Raw genomic sequence first — 19,104 nt, forward strand, 5'->3', positions numbered from 1 at the left:
AGTAGCTGTATATAATCAAAGTAAGATATTCATTCATTTATACGTTTTCTTGTCGGCTTAGTACCTTTATTAATCCGGGGTCGCCACAGCGGAATGAACCGCCAACTTATCCAGCAAAGTTTTTTACATAGTGGATGCCCTTCCAGCTGCAACCCATCTCTGGGAAAAAAGTAAGATATATGAAAAAATAATGTGATAAATGAAGCATGAGCACACATTGCTTCGCATCTCAAATACACTCTGGACCACCTCTTTAATATCATCAACAGTTTAATAATAAAAAAACATAAAAAGAAACATAAATAACAATGGCAGTTTCAAAGATCTATTACATCCGAAGGTGCCAAAACCAAATGCTTCCAGTAAAGAACTTCCTTCTTAACAATAAAAACAGTGTTGCTTGAATATTAATAGAATAAATCATTTCAAGTAACATGTCTTACACATACAACAAACAGAAAGCCACACAAACACACAGAGTCTACTGCAAAAATGTGTAAAACAGTCAATAAGAGCTGGTATTTCAAAAAAGTACACAATTAAAAGAGATAAACAGCCATAAAAAACAACCTGACAGCACTTTCACAGAGACATATTGCTTTATCGCATGTGGTTTTTAAACAAATCTGAACGACAGACTAATAAAATCTATAACAAGGCAACAAAACAAGGCATAAACTAACTGAAGCACAGCTAGTCTAGTGCTGCATGTCTGTGAACAGGAGAGACAGCATTTACAAACACAATAAATTAACCCAAAACTTTGGTACAACACATGAATTAACACCCGTCTGAATACTGCGAGACGCCTTTCGGATTGTTGAATGCACCATCAAACAATACAAAGATGACATGTGTAGTATAGTGAAGTCTTAACATGTCCATACAAAAAAAAACAAAAATAATACATCTTGAAAAACGTTTGGTGACACATGGCACTGAGGAATCCTTTCTCTACTGATTTCAATACCAACCTGTACAGTAAACAACGGCCAAAGCATTGCGGATGCAGGACCAGAGCCTCCTAAAACAAGGCCACAGATTAACGAGTCCTTTCCTCGTTTGCTTCAGTGTAACGTTCAGAATCAAGAGCTTTTCATAAGAGGCGAGTGTGAGCTTGATCTCGTGCTTCAGGCTACGGTTGCAACTTTATCATAGTCATTAGTGTATTCTTTGTCTGGCGTCTTGGTTTCTTCCTGGTTCTTGTTCCAACAGGACAAAGCAGAAAGGAAAAGGCCAGCTCCTCCCAGCAGCACGAAGCCTCCGCTGAAGTAAAACGCCAGATCGTAGGAGTGCATCCAGTCATAAATCCAGCCTGGAGAGAGAAACACAATGGAAGATAAGGTTACATGCTGTGTCTCTATTCAGAGGTAAACTACCTGGAGATCGGGATATCATTCAGGATGCCGTTCCTGTTTGAATTCACGTCCTGAATTTGAATATACAGTATATCCAGTGAGGGAATTAAGTAATGGACGCCACCATTTGTCTCAGAAAACAAAATTAATTAGATAAAAATGTAAGGCATGTGTAATAAATTAAATGATGTAGGGGAAAAAGTTGAACACATGAAGGAGGTGTAAAAACACATGGAAAGCCCAGACAGCAGCTGAAATTTCTCAGTATTTCTTCAGCAACCCTCTGCCCTTCCTTATTGTAAATGAATATTTGCGCTCTTCAGAAACCTATTGGCCCATTTCCACAGAGTGGTACGGTACTGGACGCTTTTATGGCCATTTCCATTGTCAAAAAGCGTACCGAACTATACCGTACCCCTTTTTCGGCACCCGTTCAAAAAGGTACCAAACATGAGAAAGAGTACCAAAAGGTGGGGCTACACGCGCAGCTGAACGCTGATTGGACGAGATTTGTCACGATCTCGTGGAGCTAGACAGAATGAAAACAAAGAAACCGCCATGTTATACTACACAGCTGAAAGATTACACGCAAATTCTATGCGCATATAATAACGAGCCAAGGATGACCCTGGCTAAAACGAACCTTGTCGTTGTCTTGATGAACAGCCACAAAGCCAAGAAGATCAAAATCTGCTGTGTCCTGTTGTTATTTTACGAGGCCGTCTGAAAGTGTGAGCGGTTTTTCGCTTTCTGCAGGGATCTTGAGATCGCATCTATATTTGATATAACGAACTTCTTGAGCTGATGATAATAACGTGTGTGTGATTATTGAAGTGTCTCCGTCATCTGATCCATTCAGAAAGAAAAGGACAAACGCGAGAATGAAGCATGAAAAAAAGAAGCTGACAAAACACAGGAGCAAATTGCTTCAGCAACCTGAATCATGAACAAACTGCCATGTTTATCATCGCCTTTTGGACTATTATGAACTCGGAATGACAGAATTACTCTCTAACAGAGGCTACATGTGCCGGTGAAGATTAGAGACACAGATGAGAGGTTTGGTTCAGGGCTATGTTGCGTGTTGTTTTTGAAGGACTAAATGTATGACTGTGAGTAGTTTATCTGTAATTGGTAACATATCAGAGACTGTAAGGGTCTGTGTTCATATATGTCGCATTTATATATTTATTTTATATAATTGCAGACGTTACACTAGGCCAGGGCTATTCAATTAGTTTGTCATGGGGGCCGGTTCATGAAAAGCATCCCAAACAATGGGCCGGAGAGATATGACTTGCAATATGAGTGATGACACAACAGCATATAAGAGCCCATATGCTGTATTTTTGCTCTTTAAGACACCCAGATTGGCTTTTTCTACATTAAAATGTAAATATATTGTATTTTGATTACATAACATCACTGCATTGTACAATAGTTTTTTTTTTTTTCAAACATTCAAGTGTATTTCAGAGCAAAACAAAAGTAGTCTTCTTCATTCAGACACATTCATATGTTGTTTTGAACTGCATAACAATTATGGATGAACGATTATAGATTTTGGTTGTACGATTTTATATAGTCTAAAGAATAATCATGGTTTTACAGTTATCACGTCTAATGTAAATTTAAGCTTTATACTGGGTAAGTGCATAGATATTTAGATTAATTGTTGTTGCCATCTGCGTTCATACATACATAATCATATTAATAATAATTCATCTAACATATGTTTTGTTTGTTGTAACAGATATTAGCCCCTTTCACACAGTGATACCGGTAAATATATGGAAAATTTCCGGAACGACTATACCGGTAAATTAAAAAAAGCGCTGTTAACACAGACGAGGACGTTACAGAATTTTTCCAGAAAAGAGCATTCACACATCAATTCCAAAATACAGGTAATTCTGACATCATTAACCAGAAATGAGCTCTAAACGGCTACGCTTGTATTTGTAAACATTTAACTACATCACAAACTCTGTGGATGGATCAGTGTTGTGAACAACTTCAATGAAAACATATAGAGAAACACTTTCGCATGTCGACATGATATCGGTGTGTGCTGGCGCTCATGGGCTGTTTCACGGGCACACGCAAAGCTTGAAGGTAAACAAACAACGGCTTTTCATAAGCATCTTATCGATAATTATTACACGTTTGGCATTAAGATGAACATATAAACATTATCTGACTAATTTCTAGCAGCTAAATGTGTCTGGAAAAATATTCAAAGGCTTTTATTCTCATAAACCGCGCAGACATGAATGCATCTGAGTGTACTGACTGGCTAAAGCCGACGTCTCACTTTAACACGTTCTAGACGTGCACGCGCTCTTTCCGGCAATCTTCCTTTTGCGTTCACACAGCGCAGCATTCCGGAAAATTAACGGTAATGTTACAACTTCTCGTTCCGGAAAATAGCCAGAACGAATTTTCAAAAAGGGCCTGTTCACACAGAAAAAAGGTGTGTATGTGTAAAAGGGGCTGTTATCTGCTGCGTGTGCCCGGAAAGACGCAAGCGTGTTGCTCCACTTGTGCGCGCGTGTTGTCATATATTCTTACATTAGAAATAACAAACTTGCAAGCAGAAAAGACGTGATATGGGAACAGCCGCTGCTATAGTTAATCCAGTGTGCGTGCGTATCAGGCTCGGTGTACATACTTGGAACTTAAACTAGCGCACAGTAGGCAACTTGGCATAACTTTGTTTAATTGCAGCAGTTTCGTTTTGTTCTGTGCAACAGAAATGCGGCTTAGAGAAGCCTTTACGAGTAATGCGAATTAAAGCGCAGTTAATAGTGCACATCCAAATGTACCACTGGAACGTTTTCGGCAGCCCGCGCCACTCGCTATAGTGACTCACGCTCTGCACAGCCCCTGCAGCTCGTGCTGTATTGAACAGACGCACGTCACTTTATAACTATATCAGCGTTTTTTCGACTGAACTAAATTAATTTGTTTCTGTCTTGGTCACACTATTTGGAGGGCTAAAACAAATTGCCTCGGGGGCCGGGTTCGGCCCGCAGGCCGCCAATTGAATAGCCCTGCACTAGGCTATTTCGTTGTCATTGATCTGCAGTTATAATCAAATCATGTTCATAGAAAAGTTAGCAATAAAAATGTATAAACAAGTATTTATGTGTATAAAGCATCTGTTTTGTGAGAAGTGCTTCTCATATGATATTTGAACTACCTGTACAACTTTACTGTAGACATTTATTAGAGGGATAATGACACTGACTTAAACTTTCTGTTGTACACCACACCCACCAAATGGGTACCCTTGGTAGTGGAAACGCAAGCCTGATTAAGGTGACCCGTACACAAACACAAACCGACACAAACCGACACAAACCGTACCGTACAGCACCACTCAGTGGAAACAAGCCATATGGGTGATGTTACGAATACTAAGTCCAAAGCTTTACAGTCCATGCTGTGAACGCCCTGGTGGAATAAACATTTTTCGGATACAATGACTTATTTTACAAGTGGCTAGGACAGCCAATCGTAATGTTCGGACCGAACGTTTTGATTGGACAAACTTTTTTTGGTGCTACACCTTCCACAGAATATTGAAAACACATACATTTGAATTATTTAATTTAATGACAGGAGGAGAAATTCAACCAGCATAACAATTTGTTTTAGGAGACAATCTTACCTGCGACTGGCGGTCCGAGCATTATACTAAATCCACCAAAAAACATCAAGATGCCGTACGCCTCAGTCAGTCGATCCATCCCCACAACCTTAGTGGTCATATAAGGTATAACAGACCAGTTCCCAGAGAAAAAGCCCAGCACTGCTGAGATGACCTGCAGCCCAGCGTAGTTCTTGGTGACAGGGATGATGAGCAGAGCCACCCCTGTACCCAGCAGGGTGACCGCATACAAATAAATACTGTTCATCCAGCGAACGTCCATCATGACGCCCAGCAGCAGCTTTCCAACTCCAGCAGCGATGGACATGATGGAGACCAGAGGGATGGTGCTGATCCCAGTGATGAGACCCTCGCTTTGAGCCAAATCCTCTAGAAACAGGAGCGGAGTGTACGCTCCCAAACAATACGCGAATAAAGACACGCAAGTGGCCAAGAAGACTCGGTTCTGAAGCACTTGGCCAATGGAGTGCAAGTATTCAGAGTATTGCTTCTGCTTCTTCTTCATGAGCCGCACCAGCGTCACGTAATTGAGGAGTTTTCTCTTTTCGTGCGTGTCTTTGGTGTCTCCTGTGATGAGGACGATAGATTGGGTTTTTTTGACGGGGTCTTCCACCACAGAAGTTTTTTCCAGAACGTTCTCCTCGGCTTTCTCGACCATCGCTGCTCGTTGTTTCAGGTAGTAGGCCGGCAGGTGCAGCGGGCGCATGAGTCCGGCGCAGGCGATGATGTTTAGTGCAAAACAGCCAATTAGTAAAAGGCAGCCGTCGAGTCCGAAGAGTGCAATGAATTCATTCTGCGCAGCAGCGTAAAGAAAACCTCCCACGCTGGTACCTGAAAACATGAGATAAAGGGGAACGAGTGTTATAATGGGATTAAACTGTTTTATTAACCTTTATTTTTAATGGTTTTTATTTTAATGGCTTTACTTTTATTGGTTTTTATTAGTGATGGGTCATTCTTGAACGATTCGTTCATTTTGAACGAATCTTCAATATTACTCGGGAACTACGAATCCTCTCAGGGAGTGATTCGTTCATCCGCGCGTACGCACATTTGTGCAGGTGGTATCAATCATTTCAAGTCTTTTGAGTCGTTTCTCTCGGAAAAGCAGAGGCCAATCATATGCTTTACAGCCGGAAAAATAATTGATCCGTTCATCTCTCGAGTCCTCTATCGGGTCTGAGTCATTCGTTCACCACGGGCCAGTCATATGCATTTAGAGTCGGGAAGAGATTTGATCAGTTCACGTCTCGAGTCCTCGGGTTTGAGTCATGTGATGAACAAACGACTCAAGAACCAGAAGACTCGAAAGGTGAATTAATTATCATGGCTCCTATCGGCTCAGACTGTGTACATTGGTTAGGATTATATGTGACTGTCAGTGTAACGTGAACAAACCACTGACATTTGAAGACATGAAGAGGTGAGCTGAGCAGAGACAAAAATGCCTTTATAGACAAAAGAGCAGGTACACATTGAATTATTATTTTCTCCTTCTTATAGTATTCTATTTATGACTTATTTGTTGTGTGATCGGCCTTTTGGGCTAGTTGTAGATGTGTTTGGAAGCAATTCGCAGCATTTTAATAATAATTTGGCAAATTGAACCAAATGAACGAAATGACTCGAAAAAAAGATTTGTTCATCTTGATGAACGAGACTCAAAGATCCAAGTCAGTAAAATGATCCGAACTTCCCATCACTAGTTTTTATTGTAATTTTATTAGCAATTTGTGATGTGCTTTATTGAGAATAATAAATCATAAATATATTAAAGCTGAGTAACTTTAATGTGCATTTAGACTTATGTTTAGCGTGCTGACGTATTGCACTATATAATAATACAGGGATTTTCTGTGGGCCTCAGCGATCCTGCAGGTGGGCCGCAAGATAAAGCTTAAAATGAACTCAAATATTATACAATAATTTTTGGATTTCAATATTAATACGCTACTACAGTATTTTAAAATGATCAAAGTTATGAAGTTCTCCAGTTCTTTGATTGATTACTTCAAACTTAGTGTAAAAGTAATATATTATTATATATTATAAATTAGATTTTTTAATCGAAAATCAAACAAAAAGTGCTCAGGGGTAGCTTAATTATTGTGTGGGTGCTCTTCGAGAAAGGGATTCATTCCTTTAAGGCTATTCCTTAAAACTGTGCCTATGCGTTTCAGCAAACACTTATATGTATAAATTGAATATTATTTTATATTTTTATAGTAACAATAATTATTATTAAATCATTTAGAAATAATTATGCATTTTAAATATTAAGTATTTAAATATTCTTCAGGACGAAGATAACAGAGGTAAGAATCTCTGGTTATTTATAGTGACTTAGGAATAGTCTGATTGGTGAATCATGTGTTAGTGAATGCGGAATCAGCCATGGCCAGTCATAAGCATGTGATTCAATTAACCACATAGCAGTCACAAATGTACATTATGTACATTTAGCGCATTATGAACTAAGTATATGTAAAAGCAAATTAAATTACAGTAATGAAAGTGGTTCTTTAAATAGTTTTGTACTTGCTTTTGAGCAGTTTTGAGTTCACATTTGAGGCTCATGCGGAAAAAAAAAGCTTTATTTTTGTCAATACGTTTTTATGTGTGCTTTTTGCTAAAAAGATTATTAAAACTTTTGAGAAACATATAGCGTCAAGCATGTCCACACACTCAACTGGTAGTAAATTATATCTGACTGATCATATATTTACCTGTCGTAACAATGCCGAGAGCAAGTCCACGTCTTTTGTCAAAATACTGGCAAGTGATGGTTACAGTAGCAGCATAAACAAGTCCACAGCCAAGTCCTGCGGAATAAAACAAAATTGAAGATGTTATATAAAAGGTTTGTCTGCTTATATAATTTTTATTAAAATCTTATATTCAAATACAGTATAATGAACAGATTTAGGTGGAGGCTTGAGAACAAGACTACACTGCGGGAGAAACTGCAGAATATGTAATAATACATTTATAGGTACTTAAGTGTTGTTACGATACTGGAATATGATACCAATTAGTACTGAAATTTGAAAAATGTCCATTTCCCACTAACATTTGAGCGCTGTTGAGTGAGTTCTTAAACACTGCTGATTTTCCACTCAACACAAATCAGCAATTCACCAAACTCACAGCTGCTTACTGATTTTAAACACAGTTAGAGGAACACTGGAGTGTTTAAAGCTGTGAAGATCAATTGATTCATCAGCGGGTCGCTCATATGTCAGCTTATAAACAGACCAGCTGATCTTCACGGCTTTAAAACACTCCAATGTCCCTGTATCTGTAATTCCTTGGTAAACAGCGGTTGGCCTTCACAGCCAATTACAGTCATTTCTGTTAAGCACGTGAACACAATGGAAAATAAGCAGTGTTTAAGAACATGCTCAACAGTGCTCAAATATTAGCAGGAAATGGAGGTTTTTGAAATTTCAGTATCGATTAGTATCGAATTCCAGTATTGTGACACTAAACACTAAAATGCAAAGTTCGGAACAATTTTTTGTTTTAGAAAGTCGTATGCTTATTGAAGATACATTTATGATTTTGTTTGATCATACAATTAAAATACACTAAGAATTATGTTGAGTAGTGGCAGATGAATATTAAAATCCACAAGAACCGAAAGCTGAAGCCGTTTTTTTTTTTTATAAGGATGCAGTTCTTATATTAAAACAGTGGGCGTGGCTTGTTTTTTCTGCTGCGAGTTGATTGGATGTAGTAAAGTAGACATTTCATTCAGAAAGATTGGGAAATGGGTTTTAGAATTCAATTTAATTCAATTCAGCTTTATTTGTATAGCGCTTTTACAATGTAGATTGTGTCAAAGCAGCTTCACATAAATGGTCAAGTGTTGTTATCACAACATAACAGACACCCTCTTCTCACCATTTCTGTTTGTTGTCAAAACTGACAGTTGGCGGGGCGTGGTTAAGTATGTTAGCCACGCCCAAAACCTCAGACAGACGTAATCTGAGAATTTAACTGAAAACAAACAGGAAGTGAAAAAGTAAAAAAAATTTGGTGGTAAGTAGGGTTGGGCAATGTCGATTAATTTGGCATTGTACAATGTCTAATGAGAAACATCACGATGGACGATGACAGTGAATTGATTATTTATAAATATTTTATTAATTCAAAACAAATTAAATATTTGTAGCCTACCATTTCCATTTCAAGTACCTGACCCGCATGGTCTATGTTTTACCCATAACCACATCAAAAATAAGTAAAGATGTAAAAGTTGTACACAAACTACCACCTGTCATTCACTTTCCCCGCAGGACTCTGGCATGAATAGGCAGAGCAATCTGTGTCGTTATAATGGCGTCAACAAAAAAGTAAAAGGTGCACAACCAATCGGAACCAACCAACAGTATCTGAGGTTTTCGCTAAAATTACTAAGCATAAGCGAGAAAGCGAACGATTGAAGCAGTGTACTGACGCTGTGACACGTTACCTGATAGAGTCAAAAGACCGAAGAGTCATGAGATAGAGACAAGATGAATTAAATATCACGTTTCACACTTTAGTCAGACGCGATCCAGCGGTACACCCCATAAACTGTCCGATGTGCACTGCTCTCTGCAGTAATCTTCCTTGATTATTACACCAGAGTTAAAGTTATTAGCCATGTCTGCCTAGAAGATATTCAATGGAATTTCATTTTCCATTAGTCTTAGTACACGATTTAACTACAGAAGAGTCAAACTTGATATAGGACTTTTTGAGCAAGATGCTAATGGTCTAATTTGATTAAATTATCTATGCAAAGCTAAGCTAAAAGTGCTCCTGCCAGACCTGGAGATCGACTAAATGGATTCAAAAATTGTAAAACTCAACTGTTGAACTCTAGAGACTTGCAAAATGAGCCTAATTTCAAATAAAGTGGAGTGTTGCTTTAAATGTCCACAATCATTCAAAACTGTACAGTTTTGTCAAGTTTTTAGAGCAGTGTTTCTCAACCATGTTCCTGGAGGACCACCAACACTGCCTGTTTTGGATATCGCCTTTGTCACACTTATTACAGGTCTTTCAGTCTTTGCTAATGAGCTGATGATGTAAATCAGGTGTGTTTGGTTAAGGAGACTGGTGCGGAAAATGCGCAGAGTTGGTTGTCCTTCAGGTACGTGGTTGAGTAACACTGATTTAGGTTATCAAAATGCAGCATTGGTTAGCATAAGAGACTTTATAAATGTAAAAACATTCATAAAAATCTTAATAGCTCCAAACATTTTACTGGGACTATATATTTTAGTGTAACCCTGTCCATCGGCCATAGAAGAAAAGTGGGATAGACAACTGTGGGATACTCACCAACAACAATACCATAGGAGAATATGAGAAACTGAACATTGGGTGCAAAAGCGCTAAGCATCAGCCCTCCGGACACCATGACCCCGCTGAAGATGGTCACAGGACGAGCCCCGAAATTCACAACACATGCACTGCAGATGGGACCTGCAAAAAAACATTGCCTTATTAGAGAATGGGAACAGTGAAAACTTTAAGCTGCTTAAAGTGACAGTTCACTCAAAAAAATTCTTTCTGTCCTCATTTACTCACTTTCAATTTGCTTTTTCTTCTGTTGAACACAAAGGAAAATATATTAAAGGATTTTGGGGAAAAAAGTAGCCATTGACTTCCATAGTGTGTTTTGCTCCTATTATCAAAGTCCCTATTTCAATTGGCGGCCATATTTGAAACGCCTCTCAGGCAGCTCCTATCTCTTTGAATGGGAAAACATCAAATTTACCAAAACTGTTTGCTAAGCTTATGATTACATTTTTTTATATTTGGAATTAACAATAAAATTTAACAAGAACTCACTAAAAAATTGTGTTATTAAATGTTCAAATCATGGCCAAAAAACAACATTGTTTAGGTTGCCTAAACTAATGTGCATGCACAGTCAAACTGGGGTGCGCTTCCAAAAACCATCGTTAGCCAGCTGAGGTCGCAAGTTCTGTCGTTACAAAAATAGTTGGTTGATTTGATGTTTCCTAAATCCGACGTTCCAAAGAACATTCGCAAACTGAGTCGCAAACTTACAACTACACCTCTGGAGCTGTAGTTAGAAATATAGTTCCTGGCTGTGTTCTATTTCCATTTATCACCCTATGCCCTATTCATTTGGAACATTCTAACATTTAAATTTGGAATGATTAAAAAAAACAAAACATTTAAGTTATCACTGTAATTTGCTTTCAATGTATTTTTACAGTTAGTTTTAGAGATCTTTATGTTCACAATTGCGCTCCCTTCACAGTGCACTTTGAAAACATTGATGTCATTTCGAACACAGCCGGAATTTATGTTATGTCTCCAAAGCTAGTATATTTTTAATCGTCATTGCTCCAAAGCTTGTTAAAACAAAAAGCATAGCATACGCATATTTTGAAGGAGTTCATTGCATATTTAAAAAAAAGTATTTTTACAGTTTATTTCCAGCAGCTGGGGTGCTGAAAAAAAACAAACCTAAAATACCGGCCGTTAAATAACAGAAATTTACTGTAAAATAAGAGAGGTTGAATTACAGAAATTTGCCAGAAACATAAATTTAAGGAGATTTCGGTAATATAATGTTCGTTATTTATTATTATTATTATTATTATTATTATTATTATTATTAAAGTGTTTTTTTTTCATTTTCAAATAAATAAAAAATATTAAATTTCATTTCTTAATATATCGCCTCATTATTTATTTATATGATTAATATATGATATTAGAATACGTGCTAGCTTTTGTAAGTCATTTATGTTTTAGAATAGGATATAGAATATTCTCAATAACATTTGTGAAGAAAACAGGCTCTGTATGAGCCATTTACATATATTTCAATTAATAAGGAAAATGAGTGCATGTTTTTATCAAATCTAGTATTGGATATTTTTTAAATATGCGTGTAAAACAATATAATTTGCAAAAGAAATTATGGAGTTCTTTCCTAAGAAGTTGTTGCCACCCCGTTTAGAGCATCATTATGGGCGTTTTACATTATAACTAACGTGGTTAAAACGATGGATCTGCTACAGAGAAACTACAGGTTTGGGGAAACACTCGTCACTACATCGTTGTTTCTCAAACTATGCATCGTAAACTATGATAGTTTAGCCGTGAGTTATGTTATTGTTTGGGAAACGCACCCCTGAATGAGATCACAACACAATCACCTTTTTGGCTGTTTCCGAAGGACAAGATAAGATGTCATTCTGTCAATCAAACTATGTAACTAGCATGATGCTAGGTTCACTTTAAATACAAATTCAAAGATCCAGTAAAGAAGAAGAATAAAGTATGACCTTAGACAACCCATTAGATCATGTCATTCGCCAGTTAAAAAAAACTTTATAGTACTTTATAATGCTACAATTGCAAAACTGTACTACATCTAGCACGTTTTTAGTTGTGTAGCAAGCAAAACTTATCATAATGTGCAATTTCATGCATGCAAGGATCACTGGTCTCACTCTAACATACTTTGTCCTAAAGCGACTACTGTATGCTTAGGGGTTGGTCGGTTGTGTGCAGGAATTACACTTACTGCTAAACCACATTTACATGCTATTTCAGACCGAATATTTAAAGTAGCATGATAAACAATATACAGTAAAGAGCACGTCACAGGTTGTCACTGTTCAAAAAATTAACCAATATGATGTGATTGGCTACTTTACGAGAAGACAGGGCTTCCTTCGCTAGTGTCCATAATGACGCTACATTCAAAACTATACGATTGAAATATCTAGTGTTTTCCATAGTGTTTGCTACAATGGATGTCAATGGATTATTTTCCAACAGTCTTCAAAATATCATGTTTTGTGTTCAGAAGAAGAAAGAAATTCCATAAAGAGCTACTTCAGTGTAAGTTACAGATGAGAAAATATTTATTTATGGGTGAATTATTCCTTTAAGTGGAGTAATTTAACTAGACAGATCATCAAAAGCAGACTCTGATTGACTCTTGAAAGCAAAGTATGTGACGTCAAATGGCCCACTGACACAAACAGAAAATCACTAAACAATTGTGGTCCGATTGATTTGACATGCTACTCTTTATTTTAAAATGGTAAACACGTTTCATAACGGAAAAAAACAAGGCCAAGGCCTATAACAAAAGGAGCTTGTTTTTCATTTTAAAATAAAAATTAATAATAATAATACAAATTATTATAATAATATTAATAATAATAATAATAATAATTAACAATAATAACGATAACAAACAATAATTGGACAAGATTTATAGTTTTATGTTTATTTATGATCATATGGAGTTGTAAATCATGGTCTTTATATTCAATGAGGTTAATTGCATATGTGATTTACAATAACCATGATATATTTACAGCGGGTAGTAAATGATTATATGCAATTTGGATGCTTTAATCAGTAGTTTTTATTATTAATGTGGATTAGTTTTAGAAGCACGTTATTTTAAGCTGTTCTTGTAACATATGTAAATGCATTTACTGTAGTTATTACAATTAATTATACATAATTACATACAACAACTAACCCACAACCTAACCAAACACTAAGTATATGTAATTAATTAATATAATGCAGTGGTTAAATGAATAACAAAGACACCATAAAATAAAATGTAACCTTAGTTTTCACTTATTTATTTTTCTGTTTTGTATTTTACATGTCATTATGTTGTTTGTTTTTGTAATTTTTTATACATTTTTTATTAATGTCTATGTGTTTCTAAGTTATTACCTTTAGTTTTAGTTAATTTAGTGCTAAATTTAACTAAAAAATTTTTTTTTTTGCAAACAAGAAAAAATGTAAAGACGTTTTTTGTTAATATTTATATAATTTATGTATACCTTAATTTAATTTGTTTTTTATTTCTATTGAAAAAAAACCTATTTGGCAGCCCAATAGCCAAGCCCTATAATTTTAGTATTAGGTAATTACAATGTCCCTGATCAGATTGCAAAATGAAATGCTTTCTTTATTATTAATATTATAATATTTATTAATATTATAATAATGAATTATTTTATTATTGTTAATAAATTACGTTATTACATACATGGTATTACTGTATTACTACATACACTATTTGTAATGTGTTACAAACAACACCTTGTAAGTAATCTGGATGAGAAAAGCGGAGTAGATTTATTACATTCATTAATATAAATGATCTCATATAAACTTACTAGCAATGAGCCCGACCCCGGACACCAGAGAGCCGACCCAAGCTGTCATGCCTTTGCTGTCCTGAAAAGTGTTCAGCCATTCAGGGTACAGAACCCCCACAGACTGGGGCGACCCGTAGGCAAGAAACTGACCCATGAAAGAGGCCACCACGATAGCCCAACCCCATCCGCCATCCGGGGCAGGCTTAGTGTTCAGGCCACTCATGTTCACACTGGGCTCCTGAGCTGAAAAAAACAATTTAAAAGAAACTGTTCAGTAAAACAGGAACTCCCAAACTTTGTAGCTAGTGACCCCCCCCAAAAATAACGATGCCAATGACTCGCGACCCCCACATTCCTCAGAGGTGGTTATACAGGTATATATACAAATGTTGCACACACAACAGGCCTATATAAACATGAGCATATTGACAAAATAAAAAAGTGCAACAGTCTAACAACCATGTCAGCTTTATAGTCATTTATTCATTCATTCATTCATTTTCTTGTCGGCTTTATTATTTATTTATTAATCCGGGGTCGCCACAGCGGAATGAACCGCCAACTTTTCCAGCATGTTTTTACACAGCGGATGCCCTTACAGCCGCAACCCATCTCTGGGAAACATCCACACACACACTCATACACTACGGACAATTTAGCCTACCCAATTCACCTGTACCGCATGTCTTTGGACTATGGGGGAAACCAGAGGACCCGGAGGAAACCCACGCGAAGGCAGAGAGAACATGCAATCTCCACACAGAAACCCCAAATGAGCCGAGGTTCGAACCAGTGACCCAGCGACCTTCTTGCTGTTAGGCAACAGCACTACCTACTGTACTCAAAAATAAAATAAAATAAAATAAATTGACTAATACTTTCCTTCTTAGACTTTACAGACCTGAAACTTGCCTATAGCACTTATTCATTGTTGCTCTTATAGTTGTGTAAATTGCTTCCTTGTCCTCATTTGTAAGTCGCTTTGGATAAAAGCGTCTGCTAAATGACTAAATGTAAAAAATGTAAATGTGTGGGTGTAGTTATGAATAAAATATGATATTCTGTTAGTTTAATAAAATTGATTTGACTTTTGGAAATCATCAAGCAACCCTGTCATTATCCGCCGACCCCCCAGGAGGCCCTGACCCCCACTTTGGGAACCACTGCAGTAAAACAACGTCCCAAATCCATTTGATTTTATTCATTTTACAGAATGGGACACTTTTATCTCCTTTTTAGTATACAGAAACAGCAAATAAACCATTCAGCAAATATGAATTAATAAAATACAAATGAATAAAAATAAAATTTTAATTAATTCCTATTTTATAGTCTTTCTTTCTACACTCAATAAATGACATTTGCCGTTTGGTAAAACTACTTATTTAAATTGAGCTACACAACACAATTCTAGAGAATTTTTTGGGTCAACTTAATTGTTTATGTTTAATCCACTTAAATTTGTAAAATTTAATATGTTAACTTAACAAATCAATTGTGTGGAACTCAGCATTTTTACACTATACTGCTATGAGGAAAAAATAAGAAACCACTTGAAAATAAATATTAATATTCATTTTATTCTATAAAATATATAAAATTTCTTCAAAAATTTAAATAAAGACATTGTCATTTAGTCATATTGTTTTTATTTTTCCTTAAAATATGCTTGGGGTTTTTTTAATCAGTGTTATTAGACCTATTAATTTCTTAACTTCTCTAAAGTTAAAAATTTTGAATTGTGCTTTTAAAAAATAAACATAAATGCCTGGGAAAAAAACTAAACTAAAAATGAATATATGTGGTCCCACTTTATATTAAGTGTCCTTAACTACTATACACTTACATCAAAATTTAAATACATTGCACATTGCAGAACACTTCTGGTGCTCTTTAGGTGGGATATGGGTATGGTTAGGGACAGGTTTGGTGGTATGGGTAGGTAAGGGTGGGTTAAGGTGTAAGGGATAGCCAAAGTTGTAATTATAAATGTCATTACAGAAATTACAGATGCAATTACAAGCAGGTATTTAATCAAGTATAAGTACAATGCAAAAACATGTATTTACACAATAACCACATTGTAGGAAGTAATAATATTAGTGTAAATACAGACGAGTTAAGGCCACTTAATATTAAGCAGGACCATATAGGTCTATATTATAAGTGACTGAAAGCGAATGGAAGACCATCAGTAGTTTCCAGAACAAAAGAAACATCACGTTTAACGCTTAATTATACAATTTACGCATAACTATGAATTATAAATCCAGATAAATCTGAGAACTTATAAGTTGTCTCTTGTTGTTTTAATATATATCGCATTTCAGCGTCAGCTTACCTCATATTAACTTAATCTCGCCTAAAAAACATCACCGTCAGGATGCGCGGACAGCGCGTAACCAAATCCGGAGACGCGCACGGACGCAAGGCAGCGGAGAGCGCACGCACAGCTGCAACCGTGCGCGCTCCTGGACCAATAAGCACTTCTTAATTTCATTTTCTGCATTTATTGTTTTCATATACAACTTCAAAATTCAACCTGTTGTTTTGAATGTTCTCAAGTAAAAAACTAAAATGAAAACAAAAGCACCTCCAAAAACGATGACGTACGTCGCATTTAAAACCTGTTGGAGAAGTTACACATTCAAGACAAGACTGAATACTCAATATTAAAACAGCATACCACCTCTATAAGACAATAAACACAATCTCTTACCTCACCAACCGGGAAATGATGATGATTTCCGAGGTAAATTCAGTTCAGGATGTTGAACTGGCTCTCTGGGCAAACCCCGCGTTATGATTTCATATGTAATATCATCGTGTCATAATGCGATATGACCGCTAAGATCTATCAGGATGATTGTGGATGTGCTGGGCTCAAACATCCCGGTCTGTCCTTCATCACTGTGCTTTTTTTCTGCTCGAGCTCCGGCTTTTGTTGCCAGGCGTTTAAACCGGTTTGAAGCTGTTCTCGCTGGTCCAGCTTCACATTTCGATGCTCTAACTTCCTTTCTCATTCACTGACAATGAACACGGCCTGACTGAAATGTCAATCAACATCGATTGTCTCCCGTGAAGCCTCGAACGATTCATTTTGATCGCAGTTGGGAATTTTAATACTGGTAAAATATTAAAATGAATAGACTCCTCTTTTTGTGTCAGTTAAAAATGATGGGTGGCTTTTCTGTTGCGTAGGAAATGCATGCAGACATAACGTTTTCTTAGTCTGAACGCTTTCATTTATTTCTCGTACTGTAAATTCAATTGTAAACACATGCCACGTGCAGTCTGTAGATGTGTGTGCGCTGCAGTTCCAGTCCAAACCGGTAAACGATGACAATACAGCAGGGACACGTGTTGCCGGGATCATCTGCCGCCTTTCCCATCTTAAAGGGGCAACAGTGTTTTATTCACTTATAACGTGTCGCTGCAGCAAAAAAGGGTAGTCCTCAGACTGACCATCCTAATGTGGTTCCAATCGTTTGTTTCTTCTGTAGAACACAAAAGGAGATATCTTGTAAAATAGCCATGCTGCTCCATCTGTAGTCTCAGAAAACATATGGCAGCTGCTTTGGCAATTAAGTGGCTAATTTAGATGAATTTCAACAATCTCACTCCTACATTTTCTTTTCTGCTGTGCTGTGGAGGTTAGTTTGGAGGTGTAACCTTACAGATTGCAAAATTCATCATTAACTCTTGTGCACTGTTCAAATTGTCTGCCCTTTTGTTATGAAAACGGAATTAAACTGATGTAAAAGAGTATTGGATTTTTTTTTTTTTTTTTTTTTTTTGCATAAATCTGTTAATCAACCTCAGTCCTGATCAAAACTACTAAATTGTTCAGAAAATTACAGGATTTTTAACTCTAATTGCCAAATTCATAAAATATGTCACTGATTTGGTGAAAAAACACAAAATGACATTTTCATTATGAAAATTAACTGTTGACTGGATTTTAGAACATCTTTTAGCAAAATGTTCAATGTTATAGCTCAATTTTTATTATTTTAACTAACAAATTAAACTGTAAAATGTGTGGCACACATGTTTTTCTTGTATGCAAATGTAATGCCAAAATACCTTACTGGCAATGTTCTAAGATACATAATGCAAAATGCATTTGTTATGATTCTCACACACCGCTCAAAAGACCAAACCATTCCCATGGAATATCCACCTCTTTACTATCAGCTTTGTTTGTAAATATAAACTATAAAATACACATTTAAAACCCTCAATCTTTATCAAAGGAGGCCCTTGAAATTCTGCCAATGGGACAGACATCAGTGTTGTCCTTCTGCTAAATTTCTCACAGCTTCAATCCAAGGTCTTTTTGTTCCAGGGGAATGCCCTGCTATAAAGAATAAAAGGTTCTCACAATACTCTCATTATGTGAAACACCATTAAAGACACGCATAATGAAAGATTATGCTTACATATTTACTTTGCAGAATGTAAAATAATAATAATAATTGAGACTTGTGTTTGCGTAATGTTTCATCGACAACCAGTATATTTTCTACAATGCAACCCAACCAACAGAAACACAAAGTATTTTTAGAGACAGTTTGCCCAAAATGAAAAATTCTCTCATAATTTATTTACCCTTCACCTTTTCAATTGAACACGAAAGATATTTTAAAAAAAATATGTTATATAAAAAAATATGTAACCAACTTGCATAGTAGAAAAAACTAAAGCTATGGTTACAGGTTTCCAACATTCTTCAAAATATCTTCTTTTGTGTTCAACAGAATTTTTTTTTCTAAACTTCCAACTTACAGTACTCTCTTCTGTTAAACAGAAAAGAAGATATTTTGAAGAATGTTCAAAACCGGTAACCATTGACTTCCATAGTAATTGTTTTTTTCTATTATGGATGTCTATGGTTACA

At 36.3% G+C, this 19,104-nt stretch overlaps 1 protein-coding gene across 2 annotated transcripts; it reads right to left on the reverse strand.

The window, feature by feature from the left end:
* Positions 1–252: 252 nt before the first annotated feature.
* On the reverse strand, positions 253–17,118 carry slc16a9b (solute carrier family 16 member 9b). 2 transcript variants are annotated; one of them, NM_001003552.1, is given in 6 exon segments: positions 253–1,315; positions 5,032–5,862; positions 7,758–7,853; positions 10,363–10,506; positions 14,223–14,447; positions 16,924–17,118. In NM_001003552.1, coding segments are annotated over 5 exon segments (1,461 nt in total). In that variant the 5' UTR covers positions 14,428–14,447; positions 16,924–17,118; the 3' UTR covers positions 253–1,130.
* Between the last annotated feature and the right edge of the window lie 1,986 nt (positions 17,119–19,104).

The sequence above is a fragment of the Danio rerio genome, chromosome 12 (genome assembly GCF_052040795.2).
Source record: "Danio rerio strain M-AB ecotype USA chromosome 12, GRCz13ab, whole genome shotgun sequence".
Taxonomy (NCBI): Eukaryota; Metazoa; Chordata; class Actinopteri; order Cypriniformes; family Danionidae; genus Danio; species Danio rerio.

Excerpts from the sequence above, each read along its gene's own strand:
- slc16a9b (XM_087274921.1), bottom strand. The coding sequence starts at position 14,427 with ATGAGTGGCCTGAACACTAAGCCTGCCCCGGATGGCGGATGGGGTTGG. Across the intron at positions 10,507-14,222 it reads CGGGGTCGGGCTCATTGCTA|GTCCCATCTGCAGTGCATGT; the intron begins GTAAGTTTATAT and ends GTTTTTTTGCAG. Across the intron at positions 7,854-10,362 it reads CTCCTATGGTATTGTTGTTG|GACTTGGCTGTGGACTTGTT; the intron begins GTGAGTATCCCA and ends TTTATTCCGCAG.